The sequence below is a fragment of the Myiozetetes cayanensis genome, unplaced genomic scaffold, assembly GCF_022539395.1.
Source record: "Myiozetetes cayanensis isolate MyiCay16 unplaced genomic scaffold, myiCay2020 scf29, whole genome shotgun sequence".
Classification (NCBI taxonomy): domain Eukaryota; kingdom Metazoa; phylum Chordata; class Aves; order Passeriformes; family Tyrannidae; genus Myiozetetes; species Myiozetetes cayanensis.
Window position 1 is genome coordinate 1,461,616 of NW_026087510.1, and position 24,414 is coordinate 1,486,029.

At 55.7% G+C, this 24,414-nt stretch overlaps 2 protein-coding genes across 2 annotated transcripts in view; one reads left to right on the plus strand and one right to left on the minus strand.

Annotated features, from left to right (window-relative positions):
* The window catches only part of ETS1 (ETS proto-oncogene 1, transcription factor), a 47,837-nt gene extending 28,161 nt beyond the window's left edge, over positions 1 to 19,676 (minus strand). Inside the window, exon 1 of the mRNA XM_050323051.1 lies at positions 19,483 to 19,676. Coding sequence (XP_050179008.1) covers positions 19,483 to 19,552 — 70 coding nt within the window. The 5' untranslated portion in view covers positions 19,553 to 19,676. The remainder of the gene's footprint in view (positions 1 to 19,482) is intronic.
* Positions 1 to 24,414, plus strand: part of ST3GAL4 (ST3 beta-galactoside alpha-2,3-sialyltransferase 4) — a 1,214,471-nt gene that overhangs the window by 590,116 nt on the left and 599,941 nt on the right. The gene's annotated exons all lie outside the window — the stretch shown is intronic.

The following is a 24,414-nucleotide window of genomic DNA, read 5'->3' on the forward strand; positions in this document are numbered from 1 at the left end:
AGCTTTCCAAGGCAAAGAGGGGGCTCGGTGGCTTCACCAAACCAGACCCGTCCAGCTCCCTGATACCCTTGGGAATGGGACTTCAGGCAGACAAGAGGATAATGACAGCCCTGACATCCCCTCTGCAGCCCCAGATGGGTTCTGTGCTGAGGGGGACCTGCCCAAACCCTTCACCCCACGTGGGACAGGGAGCCTGAGAGAAAACCCGCAGAGGAGAGGCCGAGATCACCGAGTTCATCCCCCAGCCAAATTCCCACTCTGCTCTCACCAGGCTCCACTTGGATAAACTATTTCCACACATCTGATCTTATTAAAGGCCTGGGATTTACAAACTTTAGGGATTTTGACCTTAAAAATGCAAGAAGCTCCTCTGGAGGCCAGAGCAGCTGATTGCACAAGGGCAAGAAGTGGAAAATAAAGAAGATGCTCCGAGCACAGGGCTGGGAGCAAAGGCATCTGTCACCCCAGTTCCCACTCAGGGTCACTGACCCCTCAAAGCTCCCCTCGGCCACTCACTTTTTTTTCCATCCCAGCCCCAGTGTGTCCTTGTCTGGTATCCTGTGTGTAAATGGGTGTACAGAGGGTCAGAGTGGAGCCACCTGACCCCGCAGCCACCTCTGAGGGATGGACACCAAGGTCAGGAACCCAGCGTGCCCAGTGCCCCCCTCCTCCTCTTCCCAGGCCCAGAGCATGAGGAGAACAGGGGGATTTCAGGGTGGCTTGACAGAGGCCCAGGGACAAGGGGGAATAATGGCTTTGAAAGGAAATAGGATAGATTTAAATTAGGTTTTAGGAAGATATTGTTCCCTGGGAGGGTGGGCAGGCCCTGGCACAGGTTGCCCAGAGAAGCTGTGGCTGCCCCATCCTTAGAAGTGTCCAAGGCCAGATTGGAGCACCCTGGGCTGGTGGAAGGTGTCCCTGCCCATGGCAGGGGGTGGGACTGGATGGGCTTTAAGGTCCCTTCCAACCCAAATCCTTCCACGATTCCATGATTAAGTTTGGTAGAAGATGGTTGGTTTCAAATGAGAACATTTGATGAGAGTCAAGAAAAATCATCCCTTGGGACTGTGCATCCAAGGGCTCCCTGAATTTGTGCCCATGTCCCTCAAAACACCTCAGTCCTTGAGCCCTGAGGCAGCTGAGATGCTCCCTGAGCCCACTTGGAGCTGCCCACAGTGCAGGACATCCCTCTGCCGTGGGAAGGCCACGATGGAGCAGGAGGAGTTTCTCAGAGCCTCTGCAAGGACCAGCATGGGTTTGCTCTCCTCCTGCTCTTCCCACGAGCCCACAGTGAGTCCCTGACCACCAAACTCCTGGATCCCTCCACCTGCAGCCCACCCCAAGCCTGCCATTGTCCCTGCTGAGCCCCCTCCATCCCATCCCAAGGATCCAAACCAGGGCAGAATCAGGGATGGGGGAAGCTGAAACACAGATTCCCCAGCTGAGGATGCTCTCTTTAACACCAAGAATGAAAAGAAGCACATTCTTGAAGGGGAAATACATTTTCTGGCAAAAAACCTTTCTGGATAAATTCTAAATTTCTGCTGCAGTTGCACTCAAGCTTTGTACAGCATTGCCAGTGAGAGACAAGCTCTCTAAATATACACAAATATGGTTTGTTTGCTGCTTTCTTTGAACTTATTTAACCTGCCTGACCCACAGAAAACATCCATTAGGCTGATTTTAATATGCAGCCTAAATTATCAGAGAATAGCTTGGGTTGAAGGAGACCTTAAAGACCATCTTGTTCCAACCTCCCTGCCACGTGCAGGGCACCTTCCACCAGCCCATAAGATGGTTACTCCAAGCCTTGAGTTTCTCAGAGCCTCTGCAAGGACCAGCATGGGTTTGCTCTCCCCCTCCTCTTCCCACGAGCCCACAGTGAGTCCCTGACCACCAAACCCCTGGATCCCTCCACCTCCAGCCCACCCCAAGCCTGACACTGTCCACGCAGAGCCCCCTCCATCCCACCCCAAGGATCCCAACCGGGGCAGAGGCGGGCACGGGGGAAGCTGAGGAGCACGTTTCCCAACGTCCCCCAGCTGGGAGGGTTCAGCAGCAGGGAAACCTTTCTCAGGATCAGAGGAGGCCGAGGGGAGAGGGGGGCCTGGAGCCTGGAGCCTTCCCACGCTCCCCACCGAGGCGCCCGGGCACCGTGGGGGCACCGTGGGGGCACCGTGGGTCCAGCTCAGGTTTCCAGCCCCCTCGGGCAGCTCTGCCTTTCCCAGGTGCCCCCGCCCTGGAGCAGGGGCAGCTCACCCCGCCTGAGCCCCCCTGTTATTTAGGCAGGATTAGGCAAAAATTTGTGTGCACTTTTGAACTGTTTTCACAAGCGCTGCCTCTCACTCCCACGCAGGAAGCGGCAGAGGAGCCGGCCTGTTCCAATTAGGGCTCCTCGGACCCAAAGGGCAGGGAAATTCGATGGGGGGGAAAGGGAAAGTGGGACAGAAAGCTGGGGGGAAAAAAAAAAAAAGAGGGACCACAGGGAAATCTGGGAAGCAGGGACGGATGGGGAGCAGGGCTGAGCGCAGGGATGGGAGGAGAAGAGGAGATTTGGTTCCCCTTCCTGCAGCAACTCGCCAGAGACCAGCCCTGCTTCCCTCTGCTTAAAAGGCGCAGACATTTGCTATTTTAATTTAAAATAAATATATTTCTTTTATAAAAAAAAAAGGCAAGGAAAAGAAAAATAAGTCTTTTTTTTTTTTCTCCTTCAAGCAGTGAAAAATAAATACTCTGAGATGAAAGCTGAGCTTCAAGAGAAAAAAACAAGAGAGGAAACCGAAAGCCCACAGTGCTTAGAGCTGCAGAAAGCCCAACAAAGCCGCTTTCAGCAGCTTTCTTATGGAGATGTGGTGTGTCATGGGGGCCAGCTCTTCCCCTAAGAACAGGGCCTGAAAAGTGCCTATCTCTAAATGCATTTCTTCCCCCAAGTCTGGACTTTCAGCAGAGAGAGGAAAGTGGAGGTGTCAGGATGCTCTGCTTGGCTTTGGGTACAAAAGCAGAATGGAAACATCTCTCTTGGGTGCAAGGTGGGAGATATGTCCATGAGGAAAAGTGGACACAGAGCAATCCAAGGGGGAGGGAGGGCTGGGTTTGGCTCTGGGTATCTCACAGCTGGCCAGGAACCAGGCAGCAGCACCAGCAGGTGAAGGATGTTGCAGCCACCACCCCAAAGTCATTCAGGCTCCTTCTCCTGCCTCTCTCTCTCCCTCCCAGCTTTACAGCATGGGTGCTGGCCAGCAGTCCTGGGAAAGCAGCATCCCTAAGAGTCCCAGAAGCTCGCAGGGAACGGCCTGTCTGGTCACCTCGCTCCATCCTCCCCACTTTTGTGGGAGAGAGGAGGGAATGAAGTGCTAGAGAAAGCCCAGAGCAAAAGCACAGCACTTGAGTCAACGCTGCAATTACAGCAAAGCTCCCCAGCTCAGCAGCAGGGACAGGGCCTACAGCTCCTCTTCCTGCAGCAGCTCCAAGCAGGGCTGCCCTTGGTTGGGAATTTGCTGCATCCTCCCCATTTCATCCCCTGGAAGGAGCACAGATGGATAAGAGCAAGCACCAGGGAGATGTGGCCACCTCTGGGGTTGGGGAATGTGGCCACGGTCTAACTGCTCATCAGAACTCTGGGAAGCTTTCAGCACAAAGATTTTTCACCAAGAAAAATTTCAGCATTATTGTCCAGAGAAGCTGTGGCTGCAACAGCCCTGGAGGTGTCCAAGGCCAGGTTGGATGAGGCTTGGAGCATTCTGGGCTGATAGAAGGTGTCCCTGCCCATGGCAGAGGGTGAAAAAAAATGGTCTTTAATTTCCCTTCCAACCCAAACCAGTCTGTGATTCTATGATTCTGTGATTCCATGATTCAGAGAATCAGGATTCCAAGCTCTGGCCAGTGAGGAGAGGTGGAAATGGTTCACCTATTACAGTCATCAGTGAAACAGTTTTGCCCTATAAGTCCTTTGTGAGACTCCATTCCTCATGATTTTCCAGCTCTTTCCCTCTGGCAGCTCTCCTCAGGGGAGAGCAAAAAGATCTTTCAGCAAGAAAAATTTCAGCATTGTTGCCCAGAGAAGCTGTGGCTGCCCCATCCCTGGGAATGTCCAGGCTGGAGTAGCCACTGGGCTAGTGGAGGGTGTCCCTGCCCGTGGAACGAGATGAGCTTCACTGTCCCTTCCAACCCAACCCATTCTGGGATTGCATGATTCTCAGATGAGCTGCTACAGGGTGGTTCAGCCCCAGCACCACTGCTAGCACAGCTCTAAACCCTCCCAACATTGGTAAACACTCTTGAATCAGCTCCTAACATCAGTTTAGATTTAACAGCATCACAGCTAAGAACTTCCACACAAGCCTTTCCCAAACCCTCTGGCCTGGATGGCAGCCCAGGGTTTCATTAAAGCCCTGCAGAGGGTGAACTCCGGGTTGGACTCAGGCAGATCGGGGCTGCAGCCAGCAGGAACAAACACCCATGCCCAAACCCCTCCTACCCGGGAGTTAAAGCCTCTTCTCGCAGCCTTAGCGCCCTTCACCCTCCTGCTTTCCCAGTGGACCATCCCACGATGGGATCCTGCAGACAGGATCAGCATCTCCCTCTCAGGCATCTTTGCCTCTGCTCATTCCTCGGCGGGGCCGGGAGGGCACTCCCAGCGCGGTGCAAACCTGCGAGCCGCGGCTTCCCCCGGGATAATGCGCCCTAATCCCTGCTAACCGCCTGCTAAAGAGCTCTAATCCCCGGGCACGGGCACACGCGAGCCCGGCGTGGGCTCAGCAAAGCCTGTAATGGACACCCAGCCCTGCCGAAAGGAGGTCAGGTGGAAGGAGCCAGCCCGGGTCATGCCCGAGGCAGCTGCTCCACCTCTGGCAGATGCCCCTCTGAGAAACACCCAGCTCCTCACAGCCCACTGACCTCAAACTGCTCCACAGAAACGGGGAAAAAAGGGGGGAAAAAAACCCCTCCAAACCCTCCGAACACACCAGCAGATATTCGTGGCTCTTGGCACGGTGCCCGAGGCATTCACGGGGTGCCTGAGGTATTTACAGGGCCACCAGAAGCCTCTTGAAATTCCTCGGGATGGGCTGGGAGCCCTTCACCACCCCAGAGGCTTCCACAGACACAGGAGAACGGCCTGAGCCCTCACAGAGCAAACCCAGAGCAATCCCAGAGCAATGCCAGAGCAATGCCAGAGCAATCCCAGAGTAATCCCAGAGCAATGCCAGAGCAATGCCAGAGCAATCCCAGAGCAATGCCAGAGCAATCCCAGAGCAATGCCAGGCTGGGCTGCACTTCCATGGCCACAGGAACATGGTTTGAGCCCTCCCAGAGCAATGCCAGGCTGGGCTCCAGCTCTCCGGGGAGGAGACAGTGGGCTGGGTCATCCCCACACACCTGTAAGAGCTCACATTTCTCTCCTGCCAGGTTAAAACCAGGAATCCTGCTGTTCTCGCCTTAAATCTTTGGCTGGTGATGCCACTTCTGGCATCTTTGATGAAGGAGGGATGGCACAGGAGGATTCATCCAAAGAGAAGGATATATCCCAGCACCCTGACACAGGTTTTTCCTGGGCTGCAGAAGCACATGGGATGCTACCATGGAACTACTGTAATCACACCAACCAGTTCAGATGGAGAAATTCTCCATCCAAATAAACCCTCACTCTCTCCTCCAGATTTTAATCTCCCTCTTCATCATGCAGGGATAGGGACAGACACAAAGGGGGGTTCAGCTCCAGCACCTCCAGCTGCTGCTCCAGGCTGGGGCTGCCAACAGTCCCCCAGCAAGGGAGAGCAGGGATTTTGCAAGGCCTGGGTTGAGGATAATTGGCAGAACATTGTGCAGGAAGATGCTGTCAGGATGGGAAGTGTGAAAAGGGAAGGCTGAGATCTCTTGGCAGGGCTGTCCCCTCGCAGCAGGGAGAAGGGCCAAGGAACTTTCACTCATGCTGAGCTCTTTCATCACCCCACAAAGGCATCCCAAGCCCTCCAAGTCAGCTCAAACACACCTGAGGAACACGCTGTGCCAACACATTTGGGAAGCAGCTACCTGTGACCTCACAGCTCGGGGTGCTTTCATCCCACAGTCCTGCTGATCCATGGGAAGTGGCTCCGTGCCCCAGTTATTTGTGGTGCCCATCACCATGACATGACACACTGGTGATGCAGATGGACTCCCCAGATGTCCCTCCTGCTGGGAACACACTGATCCTGAACACCAGCCTCTCAATTATCCTTGCCTTGGGAAGGGATTAGACATGCAGATACTCAGCCAAACACCTCCAATCTGTCTGTCCCAAGGAATTCCCCAACCTTGCCTTGATTTTCCTGCCTAGACTGATCTCTCTGAGTCCTGACCTCAGCCCCTGTCCCCAGGCTGAGTCAATGCCACGTCACACCAGACACGAGGGGCCCACATGGCAGGACACAGCCTGAGGTGCCCTGGAGCTGGGATGAGCAACCCCTGGAATATCTCCATCCACATCAAACTCACGCTCCTCCCCTCACCAGCTCTCCCATTCATACACCAGGAATGTCTGCTACAGCTGGAAGGGCTGGACCCACTGGTGTCCATTCACCCAAAACGCCTGTTGGTCACGAGTGGAAGGGACTCCTCAAGCCTGGGACTTCTCCAGGTGATGCAGCAAGCATGGAACAGCGATCAGAGGGTGAGGAAGGGAGGCTGGGCAGCCCTGGGTCACCTCCCAGCACACGCTGCCCCGGGGGCACCGGGCAAACCTCACCACATCCCTGAGCAGCTGCAGATTCCTGCCCGGCCCAGCCCCACCTTCCCAGCCTCCCCGGCCACCCCCTGGCCCCGGGGCAGTGCCAGCCAGACACTGCACACCCCAGCCGGCACAAACCCCGACGATTGCTCAATGGGAGGGGCAGGTTGCAGCGTGTCACATCCCCTGGATCGCAGAGGCCATCCCGGATCACAGAGGGATCGTGTCACACCCCCCCAGATCACACCGGGTCGCAGAGGGATCGTGTCACACCCATCACCCATCCCGGGTCGCAGAGGTATTGCTGCTGCCGTGCCCAGAGAAAGCCCTTCCTCTGATATCAGCCTCTGATAGCATCTCTTTTGTTTTTTTCCAGCATCAGGCAGTGCTTTGGCTCTGCCCAGGAAGCACTGGCAGCACTCCACAAGTATGTGCAGAGGAGGAGGAGGAGCCCCAGAGCTTCACCCTGTGCTCACCTGGTGACTGTCAGGTCCTCGTGTCCCTCACCCCTTCCTGCCCAAGGACCTGCCACCACACACAGGCGCTCCAGGTCCACCCTCCCTGCAGTTTCCATCATCCCACTGCAGTTTGCAAAGGAGGAGAGCAGATTTGAGGGTATTTAGCTCCCAAATCAAACAAATAATTGCACAGGCCTTTTGCAAACAGATCAGGGTTGGGAGGTCAGAGAGCAGCTGGTAAATCTCAGCACTGTTTGCTCTGCCTAAATAATATTAGACCAAGGATAATCAATCATTTTAATCAACAAAATTATTTATAACTCTTTAGAGCAAATAGTGAACTCTGCCAGCAGCTGCCAAGAGATGGCAGGTAATGATCCACATACCTCCAGTCCCCCTGCACTATGGATTGATTCTCTGCATCACTGGACTTACTCCCCTGAAGACTTGCAAGTGCCTTGGCCCTCTCTGAGGGTGTCCCTCCCCTCACCAGGGCTCACAAATATTACCCCCCAGCCCCTTTGCAGCTGAAATCCAACCCAGAGGGGCTCACAAGAGTCCAAGCTGCTCAGCTCCCCCAGGGGGATGGAGGCCAGGGAGAGGCCTGGGAGAAACTTGGGAAGCAAAGCTGTGCATCCCACGGCAGCGAGTCCCTCAGGAACACCAGGGCCAAACCAAGCTCATCCCACAGCTGCCCAGGAGCAATCCTCCTGACATTATTCATTTTTAGGCAGACAAGGAAACGAAGGCAAAGAACAGGGGGATTTTCCCAGGGACACCAGGAGAGCCCCAGGATTATCCTCCCCACTCCAGGGTGAGCACAGAGCTCCTGGCTTTGCCCAGATATGTTACACCACAACACATCCAGCCTAACCAGGATCCTCCTGCACAAGAGCATTTTCCTAATTGACCCCAGGAAGGTCTTCTTTTCCAGCTCCTACTTCTAGGAAACTTCCCACCAGGGAAGGGACCAGCGCAGAGACTGGGCCAAACCAAGCCCTGGGAAGATGAAGGTGGGAGTGAGCGGGGGAAGGTGGCCAAACACTGATGGGCTGCCCCATCAGCCCCAGTCATCCCCATCCCAGAGCCAAGGGCTGTCCAGGATGGCGATGACGTCACCTCTTGGCCTCAGCCCGGGGAGCCAGGAGCAGGCAGGGATAAACCAGAGGTGCCGGGATGTGCCCAGGGGAAGGCTGATCTTGGAAAGCTCAGCGAGGGCTGGGGGGGAGAGAGGCTGAGACACTCCCAGCCCTCACATCCACCCCGGCAGCATCCGGAAGCTATTAAGGAATTACAGGCTCCCTGGCCCCGAGCCTTCCCCGGCAGAAGTGCCTGGGAGCAGATGGTGAAAGGGCTGATTGAATTCGGCTGCTCGGGCCAAGAGGCTGTTTAGGAGGAGATGAAATGGGGGAGGGGGTGGAGGGGGTGTCATTTGGCGACTCGGGAGCTGGGAGCCCTTGCCAGGAACTCCAGGAATCCTCCAGCAACCCTAACAAGCTTGGAGGAGCTTCAGGAGGCACTTGGCTGTGTGGTTTGGGGGTGTGAGATGTCCTGTTGCCCTTGGGAGCTCCTGCTGCTCAGAGGGTGAATCCAGGGTTCCTCTCCCCAGGAATCTTCATCTCCAGAGGCAGCCTGGCTGCTGAGGTGGCCCATGGAGGCAGGATGAGCACAGAGCCCCAGGAGCTGTGTGATCCCAAGCCTTGAGCCCAGCTGAGAAGGAGGAAGCCCAGGAGCTGTCAGCTCAGCAGCCCTGCCTGCCCACAGGGCCTCGCTCCCGGAAAAATTCAGGTTTCCAAAGATCCTTGATTGCCAACTTGGTCTAATCCCACCCCATCCCCAGTGCCCGTGGGAAAGCACTGGGCATGGGACCAGACCTCCCAAAGAGCCTTCAGAAGGGAATGGGACTCCAGTGACTCTGCAAGGGGAGGAGGTAGGGAAAAAAGACCGGGATGAGAGAGACAGGAAGGATGAAAGAAAGCCAACAGGCAAAAAAAAAGAATAAATATCTTCGAAAGCCATTCAGGGTGCCAGCCCTGCTGGGGGCAATGCCAGTGCCTGTGGAAAAAAAACACCACTGGAGGAACCCAAAGTGCCTGGGGGTGAAGGAAGGGTTTAAACCCTCCCAGGAAAGCAGAGGAAGAAAACCACAAGCCCAAGCTCCGGGCTCCCTGCCCTGGCAAAGCAGCTCCAGCTCCCCAGAGGGAACAGGCACCAACTCCTCGGCTCCCAGTCCAGCCCTGTTTTTCCAAGGGGTCCCGTGGGTCCCCCGGGATCCCTGGCTGAGTGCCCCCAGCTCCCAAAGGTTGGGAAATCGGGAGCCCTGGCAGGAGGGACCGTCAGGGGATCTTTGCGGAGCAATCTTTTCCGAGACAAGTCATGAGATTATTCCTTGCCTGGAATTTGCTCTCGCAGCTCCCATCGGCCCCGGAGTGCTGAGTCAAGAGACCGCCGGGGCTGTGCCCTCCAGATGAGTAAATAAATTGCCACGGGGAGCGGTGGGGGGGTGGGGGGAGCTGGCGCCCGGGCGGGGAGCGGGGTGAGAGGAGGGAGGGGACCCGATGACTCCCGAGCCTTGGGCTGGGGATGGATCCCGGCTGGGGGATGGATCCCGGCTTGGCAAGGCACGGGCTTAGTCACAGATTAGCGAGCGCAGTCCACACGCTATTAAAGGCACACCATCCGCCCTCCCTCCCTTTCTTTTTCTCCCCCTTTTCTCACTTCTTTTTCTCCCCCTTCTTCTTTCTTCTTTTATTTTTAAATTCCTTTAAGCCTAACTTTGGCTTTCAGTGAGTGTCCAGGCCTGGCAGCCAGGAAGTCAAGGAAGGAGCAGCCCTCGAAGGTGCCAGAGGGTGAGAGGGTCCGGTCTGGGGGTCCCAGAGCCCCTCCTGCCCTCCCCTCCTCACCAGGTCACTCTATAGGATCCATATGGCCCCGGCTGCTCCGTTTGAAGGCAGAGTCATCCAGCTCGGAGGCAAACAGGCCTTTCATGTTCCAGCCTTTGGAGCCAAACTCCAATCTGGAGCTGCTTAAAGGGATGGAAAGCGGCCCCAGTGCGTAACTGGGCCCCGGCTACTGGGCCAGCTCCGAACCCCCACTGCTGGTGGAGCTGGAAACACCAACGCTCCCAGCACGGCAGCTCCGGCATTCCCAGAACCCGGGACAGCCCTCGGACACCCAGCCCAAAAGCTCTTGGCGAGCCTCCCAAAGGATGGGCTCGGGAAATGCCACGGGGTGAGGGCACCACGGCGCTGCCCCAACCTGCTGGGCTCCTCCGCTGCCTGTGGCCGATGCCAGGGCTCGAGTAAACCCAGCCATTCCCCATTTCCAGCTGCAGACCAGGAGGAATCGCGTTCACTGACCTCATGGAGCAGTTGGGTAACACGCCTGGAGCGTTTGAAAAGAGAAAGCACTTGGCGTTGCATTTTCAAACCGCTTCTAACAATAACGTGTAAAAAAAAAAGAAGGGGAGGAAAAAAAAAAAAAAAAAATCCCAGACCCAAATTTCACGTGTTCCACTCCATCTTTTTTTAATTTTCCAGTGGAAAAAGCCAGGACTACTCAGCTTTTGCAAGTTGTTTCTTCAGAGGGTTCAGGTTTCGGTAAACAATTTCTCAAAACTAAAAGGTAAGAGAAAAAAAAAGAAGAAAAAAAAATCCCCTTTGCTGCTTCCAGAGCACTGACCAGAATTCAGTGGGTTTGCACAAACACACGCAGGCACCTCAGAAAAAAAGCTTGCATGTGGGTCAGAAAGCCACAGTTTGATTATTGTCATAAATGGTGCTGAGGAGGGGGGGAAACAACAGAAAACAACCCCCAAGGCACTGCCCAGTGTCCAGCGCCAGTGGCAGCTTTCCCTTAGTCAGCAGTTTTATCCAGAGGGCATCCCAGGAGAGGCAGCATCCCAGTGGAAACCCCAGCCACTGAGAGGACACACCACCCTCACCCTGCTGGGTGAGACCCTGGGCTCCTGGAGGGATGTGGGGCTGAGCCTTCCCCAGTCCAGCTCAGTCCCCCACTACTCAAACTGGGAATTCCAAGAGGTGGATGAGTCCAGGCCTGCCTGGTGCTCTGGAGGAGCCAGGGAAGGGCAGCACAGCTGAACACAGACCTCGAGAGACCCAAAATCCTGCAAGTAGAGGGAGAGCTGGAGCCCTCTGGGGATGCTCCCAGCACAATGGGAACACCCTGCCTCAGTTTCCCCTAAAACCAGGTCTCATCAAGCCTTTCCTCAGCCTCTTTTGGGGTCAGAAGCCCTATAGCTTTAAAAAGAAAGCTGTATCCAAAACAGAAAGCCCAGTCCCACTGGCTGGCTGCTCCTGAGCTCCCCACCAGCCATCTGAAGAATGCCTTGGAATCCCGTCAAATATTTGGGATGGGATGGGGGGAGAGGGGGCACTGAGGGGGGAGCCACTCAGCTTTTGCCTCAGTGTCTGGCTGCTTTCATCAAGCCCACATTCCTGCTCCTGCCATCACCCTCCGGGGAAGTGCCACAACCTACACGATCCATGTGGAGCCAATTTAAAATCCCCTCCGTGTAAGAAAGTGCATTTTGTTCATTAACAGGCTCCCAGTGCTCAGCTGGGCTGAGGAGGCAGCTCCACAGCCAGCCCAGGAATGTGGGATCCAGCAGGAATCATCCTCCACACAGCCCCATCCCAGAGGAGAGCAATGCCCCCTGCAACCCCCCCCAGGACACTTGATGACCTCAGTGAGGAGCACCAGCCAGCTGAGCTGGAGCTCTCTGCCTCTTCTGGCTTCATAGGAGAGGTTTAAACAGGAGAAAAAAAGCTGGGAAGCAGGGGATTGCTGGAGCAGGGACTGCTGTTGTGCCCAACACCAGCTGGGGGATGATGGGGATGGGAATTACAGCCCCACAGCCCGACCCAGACAGAGCCCTTTGAGTTTGCACATCCCAATCCACAACTGGGGCTGCGCTTCCAATTGTCATTCCCAAGCCAGAGGGAGCCACAGAAAGCAGGGGATTTTCCTCTCTGGGAAAGCAAGCTGCTATTTCTTGGAGCATTTGTAATACTTTTCTGGCAGGTTATATTTATCCCCGGGCTGTGTGTGGCTACAGGAACCAGATGTGGGACTGAAGGGCTGTGCTGCACCAGCATCACAAACATCCTGCAAACATCAGCTCCACCTGCCCAGTGCACAGAGCTGGACGTGGGATGGAGGGAGCCAGGCACTGACAGCCAAAAAATTGTGCATGGTCAGCAAAAACAGGGGAGGTGATGGGAGATAGTGTGTCACCTGCCCGGTCCTGACACTGCCCTGACAACCTGAGGCTCTGCACAGGATGGAAGAGCAAGCCAGGGCTCAGATTTTTGCCAGCTGAGTGGGAAAAAAAAAAACCAACCAAACAAAACAACATAAAAATGTGCAGTTTAATCTCACAGCTCAGAAGGAGAGCTGCTGGGTTTGCCCCATCCAGGGCTGAGTTAATTAATCTGTGCCCCCACCACAGCAGAGAAGGCACAAACTCCTTGGAGCAGGGCTGAACACCAAGGGCTCTGCCTTCCCCTCAGCTCTCACAGCCTTGCAGGAGCTCAGGCCTTGCAAGCCAACTTTTGCAGCCTGTGACTGGCACGGGCTCAGCTCCGGGGGTGTTTGCAACCCAGGCTGAGCCTTTCAACCAAATCAGAACTGAAACCACCCTGGGAGTGTTCCAGGCCAGGCTGGATGGGGCCCTGAGCGCCCTGGACTAGTGGAAGGTGTCCCTGCTCAGGGAACAAGATGAGATTTAAGGTCCCTCCCGACCCAACCCACTCTGGGATTCTGTGATTTCATTTTTTTGCCACCTCTCCTGACCTGGCATCAACCTCTGCATCCAGCCCAGATTGTGTCCCTCCCCTGCTCAAGGGGGTATCAGGCACATAAAGTGACCTGCAGATTTCCACGGGTTCCCAGAATTAGCACCTGAGCCTGCAGGGACAGAGCCTCAAACCTGGGCAAGCTGGGATTGGAGAATGAGAGCAGACCTCCAGGCTGGATGTGCAGGGCTGATCCCAGCTTTCCAAGGGCCACCTTTGCATCAGAAAGTCATTATCTCTGGAGCCATCTCCCAGTTTTGCCGAGGGCAGGACCCCGAGCGCTCCCCCCCCCCTCAAATTCCACTGCACCTGGGAAAAATGTAGGAGCTCGTAGAAGAATCAATAAATATTTATTGTTTAACCAGCAGTATTTTGACTGGAGATGTAAGCATGGCCCCGTGCCAGGGAAACCAGAGCCTTCTTGGCCAGCACTGCAAACAAATTTTTGTCTGTATCTCGTTGGAAGATTATAAACTACACAATGAGGGGGGAAAAAAGAAACAGAGGCAGCGAGCAGCTTAGTCACGGAAGAGGAACAAAAGAGCTGAGATGGATAACTGTGCCTTCAGTTTAAAAAAAAAAAAAAAAGGGGATGCAGCCCAACTTTTGGCTGCCAGACAGATGTGCAGTTTGTATCAGCTACAGATTTGTCCCACTGGGCTCTGCAGGGCTCAGGCTTGACGCTGGATCAGGGCACAGAGCCCTGGAATCAGGGGAGAGGCACTGATTTGGGCAAGCTGGAGACTGGCCCATAACCCAAAAGCAAACTGGGGAGTCAGGGCTTGACCTGTGGACACCCAATCTTGCCCCCCTAAGGAAGATCCCAGTTTCCAGGGGGATGCCCCAACACACGGTGTGATGAACAGTCAGTCCCTGGCTCCAGGGGCCCTGGAGGGCTCAATGAGGCTCCTCCTTCACCCAGTGAGGCCCTTGGCACCATCCTGCCCTGTACAGGTGTTCCCCCAAGCCTGGAGGATGCCAGAAGCTCCATCCTTTGGATCAGGGTCTGCAATGACACTTGCTCTCCTAAATCGTGGAATTTGCTCACCTTGTGCCCGTGCAAGGAACAGCTGAGAGTGCAGAAAGGAAAAGTGACAGGATTGCAAGAAAAGTGCCTTTCTTGCCCAAAATCCCAGCTGATCCTGGTGCCACAACTGGCAGCAGCTATTTGGGGAAACAGATCTGCAAGTTTGCATCCCTGAAGTGTGTTCACACAAAGTCTGGTCTTGCTCACACACCCCTGTCCCCTGAGTGCCTGAGATGAACCTGCTGTCACCCAAACAGCAGCTGGAGAAGAACATCAACCCACCCTCCATTTCACCTCCAGCACCAAACCCAGGGTCCAAGCACGGCACCCTGACCCTGATCCAGCTGCCCCCCAGCCCATCCCACAGCAGGATCCGCTCCAGGGAATGCACTCACTGCTCTTTGACAGCACCAGACTCCAAACCTCAATCCCAGAGAAGCTGTGGCTGCCCCATCCCTGGAAGTGTCCAAGGCCAGGCTGGGCTTGGAGCGACCTGGGACAGTGTAAGGTGTCCCTGCCCATGGCAGGGGGTTGGAACAAGATGGGCTTTAAGGCTCCTTCCAACCCAAACCATCCTGGGATTCTGTGATAATCCCCACAAAACTCAGCGTGTCACAGCCCTGCTGCAGTCCCAGCCCCTTTGCTGCCTCCCTGCCAGCAATTTCCTACGGATCTGGGAGAGTGGGATGGCAAATGATGCTCCTGAGCTCGCTCTGGAGAGCTGGAGTGCAGCATTCCAGCGTGTGCCATCCCTTCATTTCACAAGGCCTATCAAAGCCTGGCATGCTGTAATTACATGGCAAATTAGGGGCCACTCCATGTAACAACACTGTAATTACACATTTGGGACGTGCTCTGGGGAGTTTATGAGGAAAAAGTGGATGGGATGGGGCTTTGCTCCAGTTTCCTGGGAGTCTCACTGCCTGTACCCAGGTTAAAAACCAGGGCTGCCCTGCAGTGGGTGCATCCCTGAAGGACAGGGCCATGGAATTGCCCCTTTCCACCTCTTTTCATATCTTTGGTGTGAAGTTGGCACAATAAAGCTGGGGCTGGTGGCAGCCAGGTGCAGACAGTCCCCCCTCATTCCCCCATCCCGGCTGGATACCACAGTAATGGGCATTCTGTGAGTGCATAGGAAGGTAATTGCTCTTCTCCAGTCCAATTCTCACCTCCTCCGCAGGCAATCAGCATCCAGACTGCGAGAGGAGCCCTGAGAGGAGCCCAAAGCTCTCCATTTATCAGAGTCTGATGATTCCAGCCCACCCCGAGCATCTACACCAGGCCTAGCTCTCACCTCAGCTGTTCAAAAAGCATTCCCAAAGATGCCGGGTGCAATTACCTGCATCCCTGAAACCACCTCTCAGTGTTTGTTTCCTCTCCCAGGCTCTGGAATTCTGTGTGTGCAGCAGGTGAGGACAGATAGGGGCTCTCCCAGGGGAGGGACAGGGGACATCCCAAAGCAGAGGAGATGCTGATGTTCTCCTGTTGTGTTTTATCCCACATGGAAAGCAAACCTGACCATGCAAGAGCCATCTCTTAACAGCAGCAGGGAAACTGAGAGCTGTGCCAGGATAACTCAGGATCAAACCTTCCTTTTGGATGAGAAGAACACTCCAAGTCCCTGGGCACTTTCATCCCAACCTGCACAGCAAAGTGACCCCCCTGGAACAGGCTGATCCAGCCGGGACCCCGTTCCAAGCACATCTTTAAACACCTGGAAGCCAGGAATGGCTGGAAACTTGCCCTCCCCAGACAAGGCAGAGTGCAGGATGAAGGATCCCATCCTAAAACCATATAAAAGTCACACTCAGACCGTGCCATTTCCCTGCAGTGGAGGAGGGTCTGCATTTGCCATCAGGGCTTTAAATGCAAACTCCCTCATTTGCCTGCGATGAAAACGAAAGCAGAGGACGGCAGCAAAGCCTGACCCGGCTGTGGGAAGGGGAAAGCAGGTCCTACATCCAAAAACACACTGCATGGAAGCTGTACAGGAGCTTCCCTGTTCCCTGCACCACCTCAGCAGGAGAACCAGGGAATGGTTTGGGTTGGAAGGGAAAATCTTGCTTCAGCCCGACCCGACGTTGTCCCAAACTCTAAACAGAGGGAAAGGCTCTTGCCAGATAAAAGTACACCCCTGGGATGCCACCCACGCACAGGCTGATGGAAACAACGTGTCCCTGTCCCAGCTGGCCTCGGGGTACGGATGGGAAGAGCTGAAAAGTCAGGATTTCTACACTGCATGTGCTCAGAGTAAATCCTTTCTTCATTCCAGGCAGGAACAAATCCCCCGCTGCACCCAGAACACACCTCCAGGGACAGGGGGTGGATGCAGGACGGGCAGCTCGGCATTCCTGCCTCACCTGGGATGTCCAGCACCACAGCCTGGAATTACAGCCCTTCTGCAGGACCTCGTGGGACGCTGTGGGGCAGCAATTCAGCAGCCTCCTCAGCAAGAAATGAGTGTTTGAGAGTCCCAGTTACTCCCCAGGGCTCCCAGCAAGGGCTGGGGAGCTGTTTTCCACTCTGAGCACAGCCAGCAAACAGAGCTGGGCACAACTGCAGCAAACAAACTGATTTGTGGAGGGCAGCCTTCACCAGCCCTGGACTGAAGTTCCCCTTGGGGCTGAATTTTGCATGGTTTGGGTTTTTACTGCCTCAAAAAACCCTACTGGTGGATCAGCCATTTATCCACAACCAATAGTGATGCTTCCAGCCACTACACCAGATCCTTATAAAAACATCCGTGCACATACAGTTAAAATATTCTGTATTAAAAGAGAAGCCCACACCGTGGGGTTTTGGCTCCTGACCCACACATCTCACTCCCAAATTCTTGCTGGTAACAGGGGCGGGTGGGGGTGGATTTGGAAGCTTTGTACAGCTCCACATCCCTTTCAGGTTATTTTTAAACCCCTTGGACACACTACAAATCCCAGAGAACTTTCTGCACGTGTGGGCTGGAGCAGGGGTTGGTTTCAGGGAGGTGGGGAGGGGGATGGACTGTGCAGAGATGCAGTTTTATGGGGCATCAAACACCTGGCACATTAAACATCCTGCCCAATTGAAAACCTGTGGCTGCAAGGACTCTTACCCTAAGGTTAACCCTGTGGATACCGTGAGGCACAGCTGCTTTGCTTGAAGGAACAAGGGGGCTGGACCCCTTCTCAGCAAGGCCAACGCCCATTTTAGAACTAAGAATGATTTGGTGGCAGATTTGGGGCTGGACAAGCCACCAGGGAGCAGATAAATCCTCCAGGAGCAGAGAAAAGTAACATCCCCTAAACAGGGCACGGCTGGAGCACAAGGCAGCAGCACCCACACTCCTTCCCTCAACATCCATCCCCACCAAACCAGAAAGCTTCAGCATTCTCTGCAAAGTTGGAGGGGAAATGAGGTTAAGCCAGCTAATTGACAGCACTGACCTTTCTGGCTCGCTGCGAGTGCAGCCACCAGAACAGGAGCGGCGGCGGCTGAAGGCGATGGGGAGTCAGCTCTTTTTACCTTTTGGGGTTGTGTTTTTCAGAGCCCTTCCTGCCAAGGTTTAAAACCCTGGGTCAGCTCTAAGAGCCGTTTGATGACACAGGCCGCGAAAGAGCTTTAATGGACAGAAGAAAATGAACTTAAGGCGGGCGTGAAACACCAGAGTCCTCCCTCCGGGCACCAGGGAATTCCACTGCTCCGGTGCTCACACACCCAGCCACACGGAGCCTCTGGAAAAGCTCTCCTCCGTTGACAGGAGACATACAAATTTAAACAGGTTCTCTGGTCTGGAGTGAAGAGCAAACTCCACATGCCCCCAAGCCCTGCCCCAGTGCTCCAGGTGTTTATTCCTAACCCACTTTCCTCCCCTCCAAGCAACCAGCCCTGAAGTGCAGGAATGAGTTTTAACCCAAAGTTTTAGGAAATGGGCGCAAACAGGTCCTCAGCTTCACTGGAGCCCCTCATTTCAGCTGTGTTGGTGCTTTGGAAAAACCATCCTCAGCATCCCTATTGCATTTGGTCCTTCCCAGCCCACAGCCCCCAGCTTTGCTGTCAGGGACAGGGAGCACCAAAACAGCCACAAGCAGCAACCCTGCAGTGGGAAGGTGGATCACAAGGAAGACTCTCCCCACACCAGACACTGTGCAGCCCATGGGTGGCAGATCCTCAGCTCTGGAGCTCCCTGCAGCCAAGCTGATGCACTGACATCTATTTAATTCGTGTGCCCCAGCACTCAGCTGTCATTTTATTTCCACGTGCAGCCTGAAATCTCATTGCCTGGCAGGAGCTGTGCCTCCTTTCTGGGTTTCCTAGAAACTTCCTAACCGGCAAAGAGACTTTAATTTGATTTTTTCGCTGCAGTGGCTGCACAAAATCCAGCAAAGTCCCAGTTGGGCGCAGTGGGAACTCCAGTAGGGAGAGATGAAGCAACAGGACTCGTTTCACACAGAGAAAGAAGTTTTTTACCCTTCAGTCCCTCCAAGCTCCATCCTCTACCTCGCCTGGGCAAGACAGAGACCAGTCGAGTGCCTGGGGTCAGCAAGAGTCAGACATCAGGATGTGAACAGCAGCCCTAACCACAGTCAGCACAGCTGAACTTACCGCTACAACACAAAAAAACCCCTTCGCGCCTCGCTTCAGTAACGTGTTGCTTTCTGCCCCTTCCTCCACCCGTTTCTCCAGCTCCAGAAAGGAGGGGAGGAAATCAAAGCAGCGGGTTTTCCTGGTTTAAACGCGCTAAATCCAGAGGAGTTGCCGCTGGAGTTGTGTTTCCCCAGTACCAGGAGTGCTTGGACCACACAGGACATTTCCCGCCAGGGACAGGGAGAATGTACATCCCGAGGATACACTCGGGAAAAGGGGATGTCCCGGGGAGCGCGTATCTCCTGCCTCGCAGCTGGAGGGGCTTGCCTACATCCCGGCCAGGATGCCAGGAGCACGAGGGAAGGAGGCTGGAGGGGCAGCGGGATGGTTTTTAGGAAAAGGAGGGGGGATGGAAAGTCATAAAAGCGCTCGGAAAGTAAATTCGCCTTGGGCTGCGCGGCAGAGCCCGGGCGGCGCCGCTCGGCAGCGACCTGGGGGTGAGCTCCGTGTTCCCTGCCAGAAGAGACTCCCCCAGAAAACACCACCCCAACCCCACGGCTCCAACATCTCCCCACGGGTCAGCGACCTCCCGCCACCGCCTGGGCTACGGGCAGGGGACAGGGCTGAGGGCAGGGGGACACGGCTGAGGGTAGAGGGACAGGGCTGAGGGACAGGGCTGAGGGCAGGGGGACACGGCTGAGGGCAGGGGCACAGGGTTGAGGGCAGGGCGACACGGCTGAGGGTAGAGGGACATGGCTGAGGGTACAGGGACAGGGCTGAGGGTAGGGGGACAGGGCTGAGGGCAGGGGGACACGGCTGAGGGTAGAGGGACAGGGCTGAGGGCAGGGGGACAGGGCTGCGGGCAGGGCTCGGCGGGGCTGCCCGGGCGCGGAGGGCGGGCAGGGCGCTCACCGGGGGACGGGAAGAGCTCGATGTCCACCTTCTCCGTCTTGATGATGGTCAGATCCACCGCCGCCTTCATGGCTGGGGCAGCGCCGCGGGGGCGTCGCGCCGGGAGCGGGGGGCGGCGGCTGAGCCCCGCCGAGCGCGGAGCGGAGCGCTCGGGGCAGCGCGGCCGGCGCTGCCTCCCTCCTCCTCCTCCTCCTCTTCCTCCTGCTGCTGCTGCTCCCGCTCCTCCTCCTCTTCCTCCTTCCTTCCTGCCTCCCTTCCGCGCTCCCTCGCTGCCCTCCCGGCTGCTCTCCCGGCTGCGCTCCGCTCCGCCGCCGCCCCGGCCGGGCTGAGCCGCCGAGGGGAGGGGAGGGGAGGGCGCTGGGCCGGCCCCGAGCGGTGACAGCGGCGGGAGGGACCCGGAGCGGACCCGCCCGCCCCGCCCCGGAGGTGGCCCCGGCCCCGCGGGGAGCGGAGCCGGAGCTGCTGCGGGACATCGGGGGGTCCCGGGGATGCGGGGAGGGGGCAGCGCATCCAGCGCCTCCGCCGCAACCTCTGCGCGCATCGCTGTGCCCAGAACACGACGGGAAAAGAGAGTCTGAGCACGGGGAAAGAGCCCGAGGACGGGGAAATGCCGCTGGCTGCAGCCAGCCCTGGGCTAGAGCCGCAGCAGCCTGTCCAAAACCGATGGTTCTTGAAAACAGGCCAGTTGTCTTCACCCTGCCTGTCTCGACGCGAACTGCTGCCTTTCACGCTCACCCATTCACGCTCCCATCACCCCAGCATTGTCCCATCAACCCCTCACAACTTCCATCATCCCACTTGGAGCAGCCTGATCCTCTCCCACCCTCAAGTGGGGGCACGGGCAGGGCACTGCGGGTGCACATCCTGTAGTGACGTGTTCCCAGGCCTGCTTTGTACAGGTGTGGGGGCCAAAAAGGTTTGGGAACTGACTGGATAAAAAGCATCTCAGAGATGCAAGATGAGTATCATGCCAGCGTGGCATGGAGTTAACAGAAGAATGTCGTTTTTCACATGAAATATGTTTTATTGTATTTAGGTAGCACAAACTTCAGACCACAAACGGCAGAGCAGGAGGGAGATTATGACTCACAGATGTCAACTTACCGGTACAGAGAAAAAAAAAAAAAATCATTAGCAACCAACTCTTGTGGTTCTCTCACTCTGAAAGTCTTTTAACAGCCTCCTGGCAGAGCCTGGGCTGCTCTCAGCAAAGCTGGGCTCAAATGAACACGGGCCTACGTGAGCCAGACATGGGGTTCAAGGTCACCGGGCAAGCCTTGGGATGAAGCAGGGTCCTGCTTGCAAACACCCTCAAAACCTCCCAAGGCCTGCGGGATGAGCTGCAGATGCAAAGGCTGCAGCTCCCAGCACTCAGAGCCCCTGCAGCCCTGCCTTTCTCAGCCCTTCTCAGCCGCCCCAGGGCGTATTTATAGAAGGAAAGTTTGTGCAACTGAAAGAAGCTGCAGGAGGTGCCGGGGCCAGACCTGGAGAGCCCGATTGTGGCTGCACAGCCAAAGCAAGGCAGATAGTTCAAGACACAGCCAGCAGGATGGTTGGAGCTGGCAAAGCCAAGCAGGCATTGAGCTCCAGCCCTAAGTTCATCTCCCAGGCACCTCACCCACTGACAGCCTCTCACGTTTCCGATTTTACAGGCAATCGTGTTTTCAATTTACTTGCAAGCTCAGTTCTGGGCAACTTATTCCTGCAGCAGTGGAGTGGGATCAGCAATTCACGGTGTGACCAATAAATAAACTCCCGCCGCTGGGTCCCGTGGGCTTTGGGGAACCTGAGCCGTGCTCAGGCAGGCACAGGGATTGAAACCTCTGCTGGTGGTTTGAAACCTACCACAGGAATGAACCTGGAAATCCAGAAGTGAAAAGAGAACGGCTGTAGGGCTAAAATGTGGTCCCTGGAGGGATAAAATTGCCTCTCCCATCCAGGATAATGTGCTTGCACCTGCCCTCGGTTTGGGTTTCTTTTCTCTCTTCCCTGTACGGCAACGATTGAAGGGAGAAACTATAGAGAGGAGATTTAGCAGAACATTTCCAGTTGAAAATCAAAAGGGGATTCAGGGGAAACAGCTGCCTTTCTGTCTGATCTCTGCTCCTTTCAGGGCAGGCTGGGGAAGAGAAACCTGATGCATTTATCGCAGCCCCACGATCTCTCCCTTCCTACCCTCGGCTGGGCTGTGATCCCGCGGTGGGAGAGAGGGGAGTGAGTGTGTGAGTGTGTGTGAATGAGTGTGTCAGTATGTGTATGTGTCTGTGTGAGTGTCTGCCTGTCTGTGTGTGTCAGTGTGTGTGTCAGTGTGCCAGTTGCTGCAGGTGCCTGCGGGCAATGGAACCATCAGAGGGCACCTGCGGTCCCACCCGCATGGAAATGACCCGCGGTTGGTAATTCCCCTGCCCAGAGCCAGCAGCAGCACCAGCCACAACCCCCAGCCCAAGCAGGAGAGGAGGAGCTCGGCGAGGTCCCCGTGACTCGCCCCTTTCTTGGGCCGTTTGCTGATGCCACAAGGGGAAGGCTGTGCCGAGCAGGGCTGGGCCGGGCATCCAAAGCAGCAACAGAGGAGGCAGCGGTGTCCCTGTGCTGTCACTGCTTTGGCCTTGCTCCCCTGGGCCGGTGATTTTGGCTCGGCCCCTCCTGCAAACGTTCCCGTCTCGGGGACTGGCTGAACTCCAGTGCACCTGTACTGGGGCTCCTTCCCTCCTGGACCAGTGCAAAGGCTCCAATAAAGATCTTTCTCACAGCTTGTGTGGTTTTTATTAGGAAAGACCCACGCGCTCTTGGCATCCCCGCTCAGCTCTCATCCAGCAAAGCCAGTGACACCAAACCACAGGTTGATGCAGCAGGGCTGTGATGGAGCTTTGAGCTTTGCCTCAGCCCCCTCGTGTTCCCCCCAAAATTTCATTTCGCTGTTGCGATTCATGACAGCCCCCAGGCACAGGGAAAGCAGAAACGCTTCCAAAGCAGCGCCGGGGGAAAACCCCCCAAAGCGGAGGAAAAGCAGGGAGTGGCTGCGGGCAGAGGTTTCCTCCCGGGGCAGCTGCATCTCTCCCTCGAACCCGGCTCCGTCCTAACAGCCGCCTTAATTTGTGTTCACTTCAGAGCCCGCGACATGAAAGGGCTGGCTCTGAGCTCCAGCTGAGCCGCTCAATGGCTCAGTGTTCGCACAAGGCATGGAAGGAATCCATCGCTTAGTTTCTTCAGCTGGGATGTGACCATTTGGAGCCCAAGACCTGCCAAACATGACTTCGCCTCGGCAACTGGTTCCTATTTGCTGCTCACGGGCTTTAGAAAAATCTTTCCTCTTCCGCATCCAAGTCTCACCCTCCTTTTCCATTCTGGTGACAACGTGAGTGTCTCCTGCGGCTCTCTCCTGTGGAGGGAGGATGCCGGGCTGAGGAGAACAGCCCTCCTGCCATTAACGTGGCCAAAAGATGGGAGATAACCATCTGCCCTCCCTCCACAATGCAGCCCGGCTGTTTTCCAGCACTTTTGGGAACAAAGAAAGGACGGGCAGTAATGCCACATTGTTCCCAGGGACGCTGACTAACCTTGGGTTAAAAGAATAATAATTATTATTCCCTTAGCACTGAGGAAAGGTGTCACAGAGCCCAGCCCTCTCCGGGCTTTCTGGGCTACTCTTCCACGACCTCTCTCCGAGCTCTTGCCCTTTGCCAGCCTCAAATTCACCCCTGTCCTAGCCCAGGGCAGCTGCTGGCTGTCCTCAAAATGTTACAGAGCTGGGACAGCTTCTCCTTTCCCTTGGATTTACCCCTTCCCATTCCAGCAGGAATTAGGTGTAACTCCTGGTCTAGAGAAGCTTTTCCAAGCCACCTCTGGGGTGAAACACAACGGAGCATCCACCCAGCTGTAATGGCCAGGAAATGAAGAACACCATATCCAATTAAAACTGCAGGGGGATATTTATGGCAGAACGTAATTAGCCAAATTGGAGCCTTCCCCAAAACTGCCATGGGATTTTTAATGACCTCGAGCGGCCAGGGATTCGTTTTGATGTTTTGTCAAAGTAAACAATATCCAGAGGGCTTGAGACAAAAATCAGGAGCAAAGGGGAAGGGGAAAAAAAAAAAAAAAAAGAAAAAGAAAAAAAAAGGGCTCTGCAAATCCAGGGAGAAACGGAGACATGAAAGGATTTATCGTAAGGGGACATTGTTGGAAAGAGCAGCAGCCACCACTCCAAGAAAGGAAAGAGCAGGGAGGTGGCCCTGGGTGTGGAGGTGGCCCTCTGCAATGAGAGGAAAGAGCAGGCAGCTGCCACAGCCATTCCCCGGGGATTTACCTTTCCTGGAATTTAAAATGATACCAGAAATCCTTTCAAGCTGGGAAGTGTTTGAGTCACTTGTTTTACGGCGGTAGAAGGAGGCTGGGTTAGTCCTGGTGACTCCAGCATGGAAACAGAGGCATGGAGAGAGAGCTGGTTCCTCAGCAGGTCCCGCCGTGCCCCGTGGCTGCTCTCAGAGCCAGTGTTTGTGCTGAGCAGCACCAGGGCCTCGGCTCCTCCGTGACCCACATGGCTGGGGCCCCCAGGGTGCCCTCTCTGCTCTGTGCTCCGGGGCTGCAGCCACACAGAGTCCCATCCTGGGGGCTGCCACATGAAAACCGGTTTCTGTTCCCGCTGGAGATGCAGCTCCAGGCCCCGGCTCAGCCCTGAGACACCACCACAATGCCCTCCTCTGATTGCCCTCCAGGAAGCCGCCTCCGAGCCTCCCTGGCTCCTCTGTCATTAACTTCCCAGCAGAGATGGCTCACAAAAGCAGCTTTGTGGCCAGCCAGGGGTCAGGACTAGCACACACATCCCCACACGGAGCCACGGCCTCTTCCACGCCACGGGCACCTCGCTCAAGCCTCAAAAGCTGACTGAGCATCTTCAGGTGCCTCCTGCTGTTGGTTTCCCAGAGCTCCCAT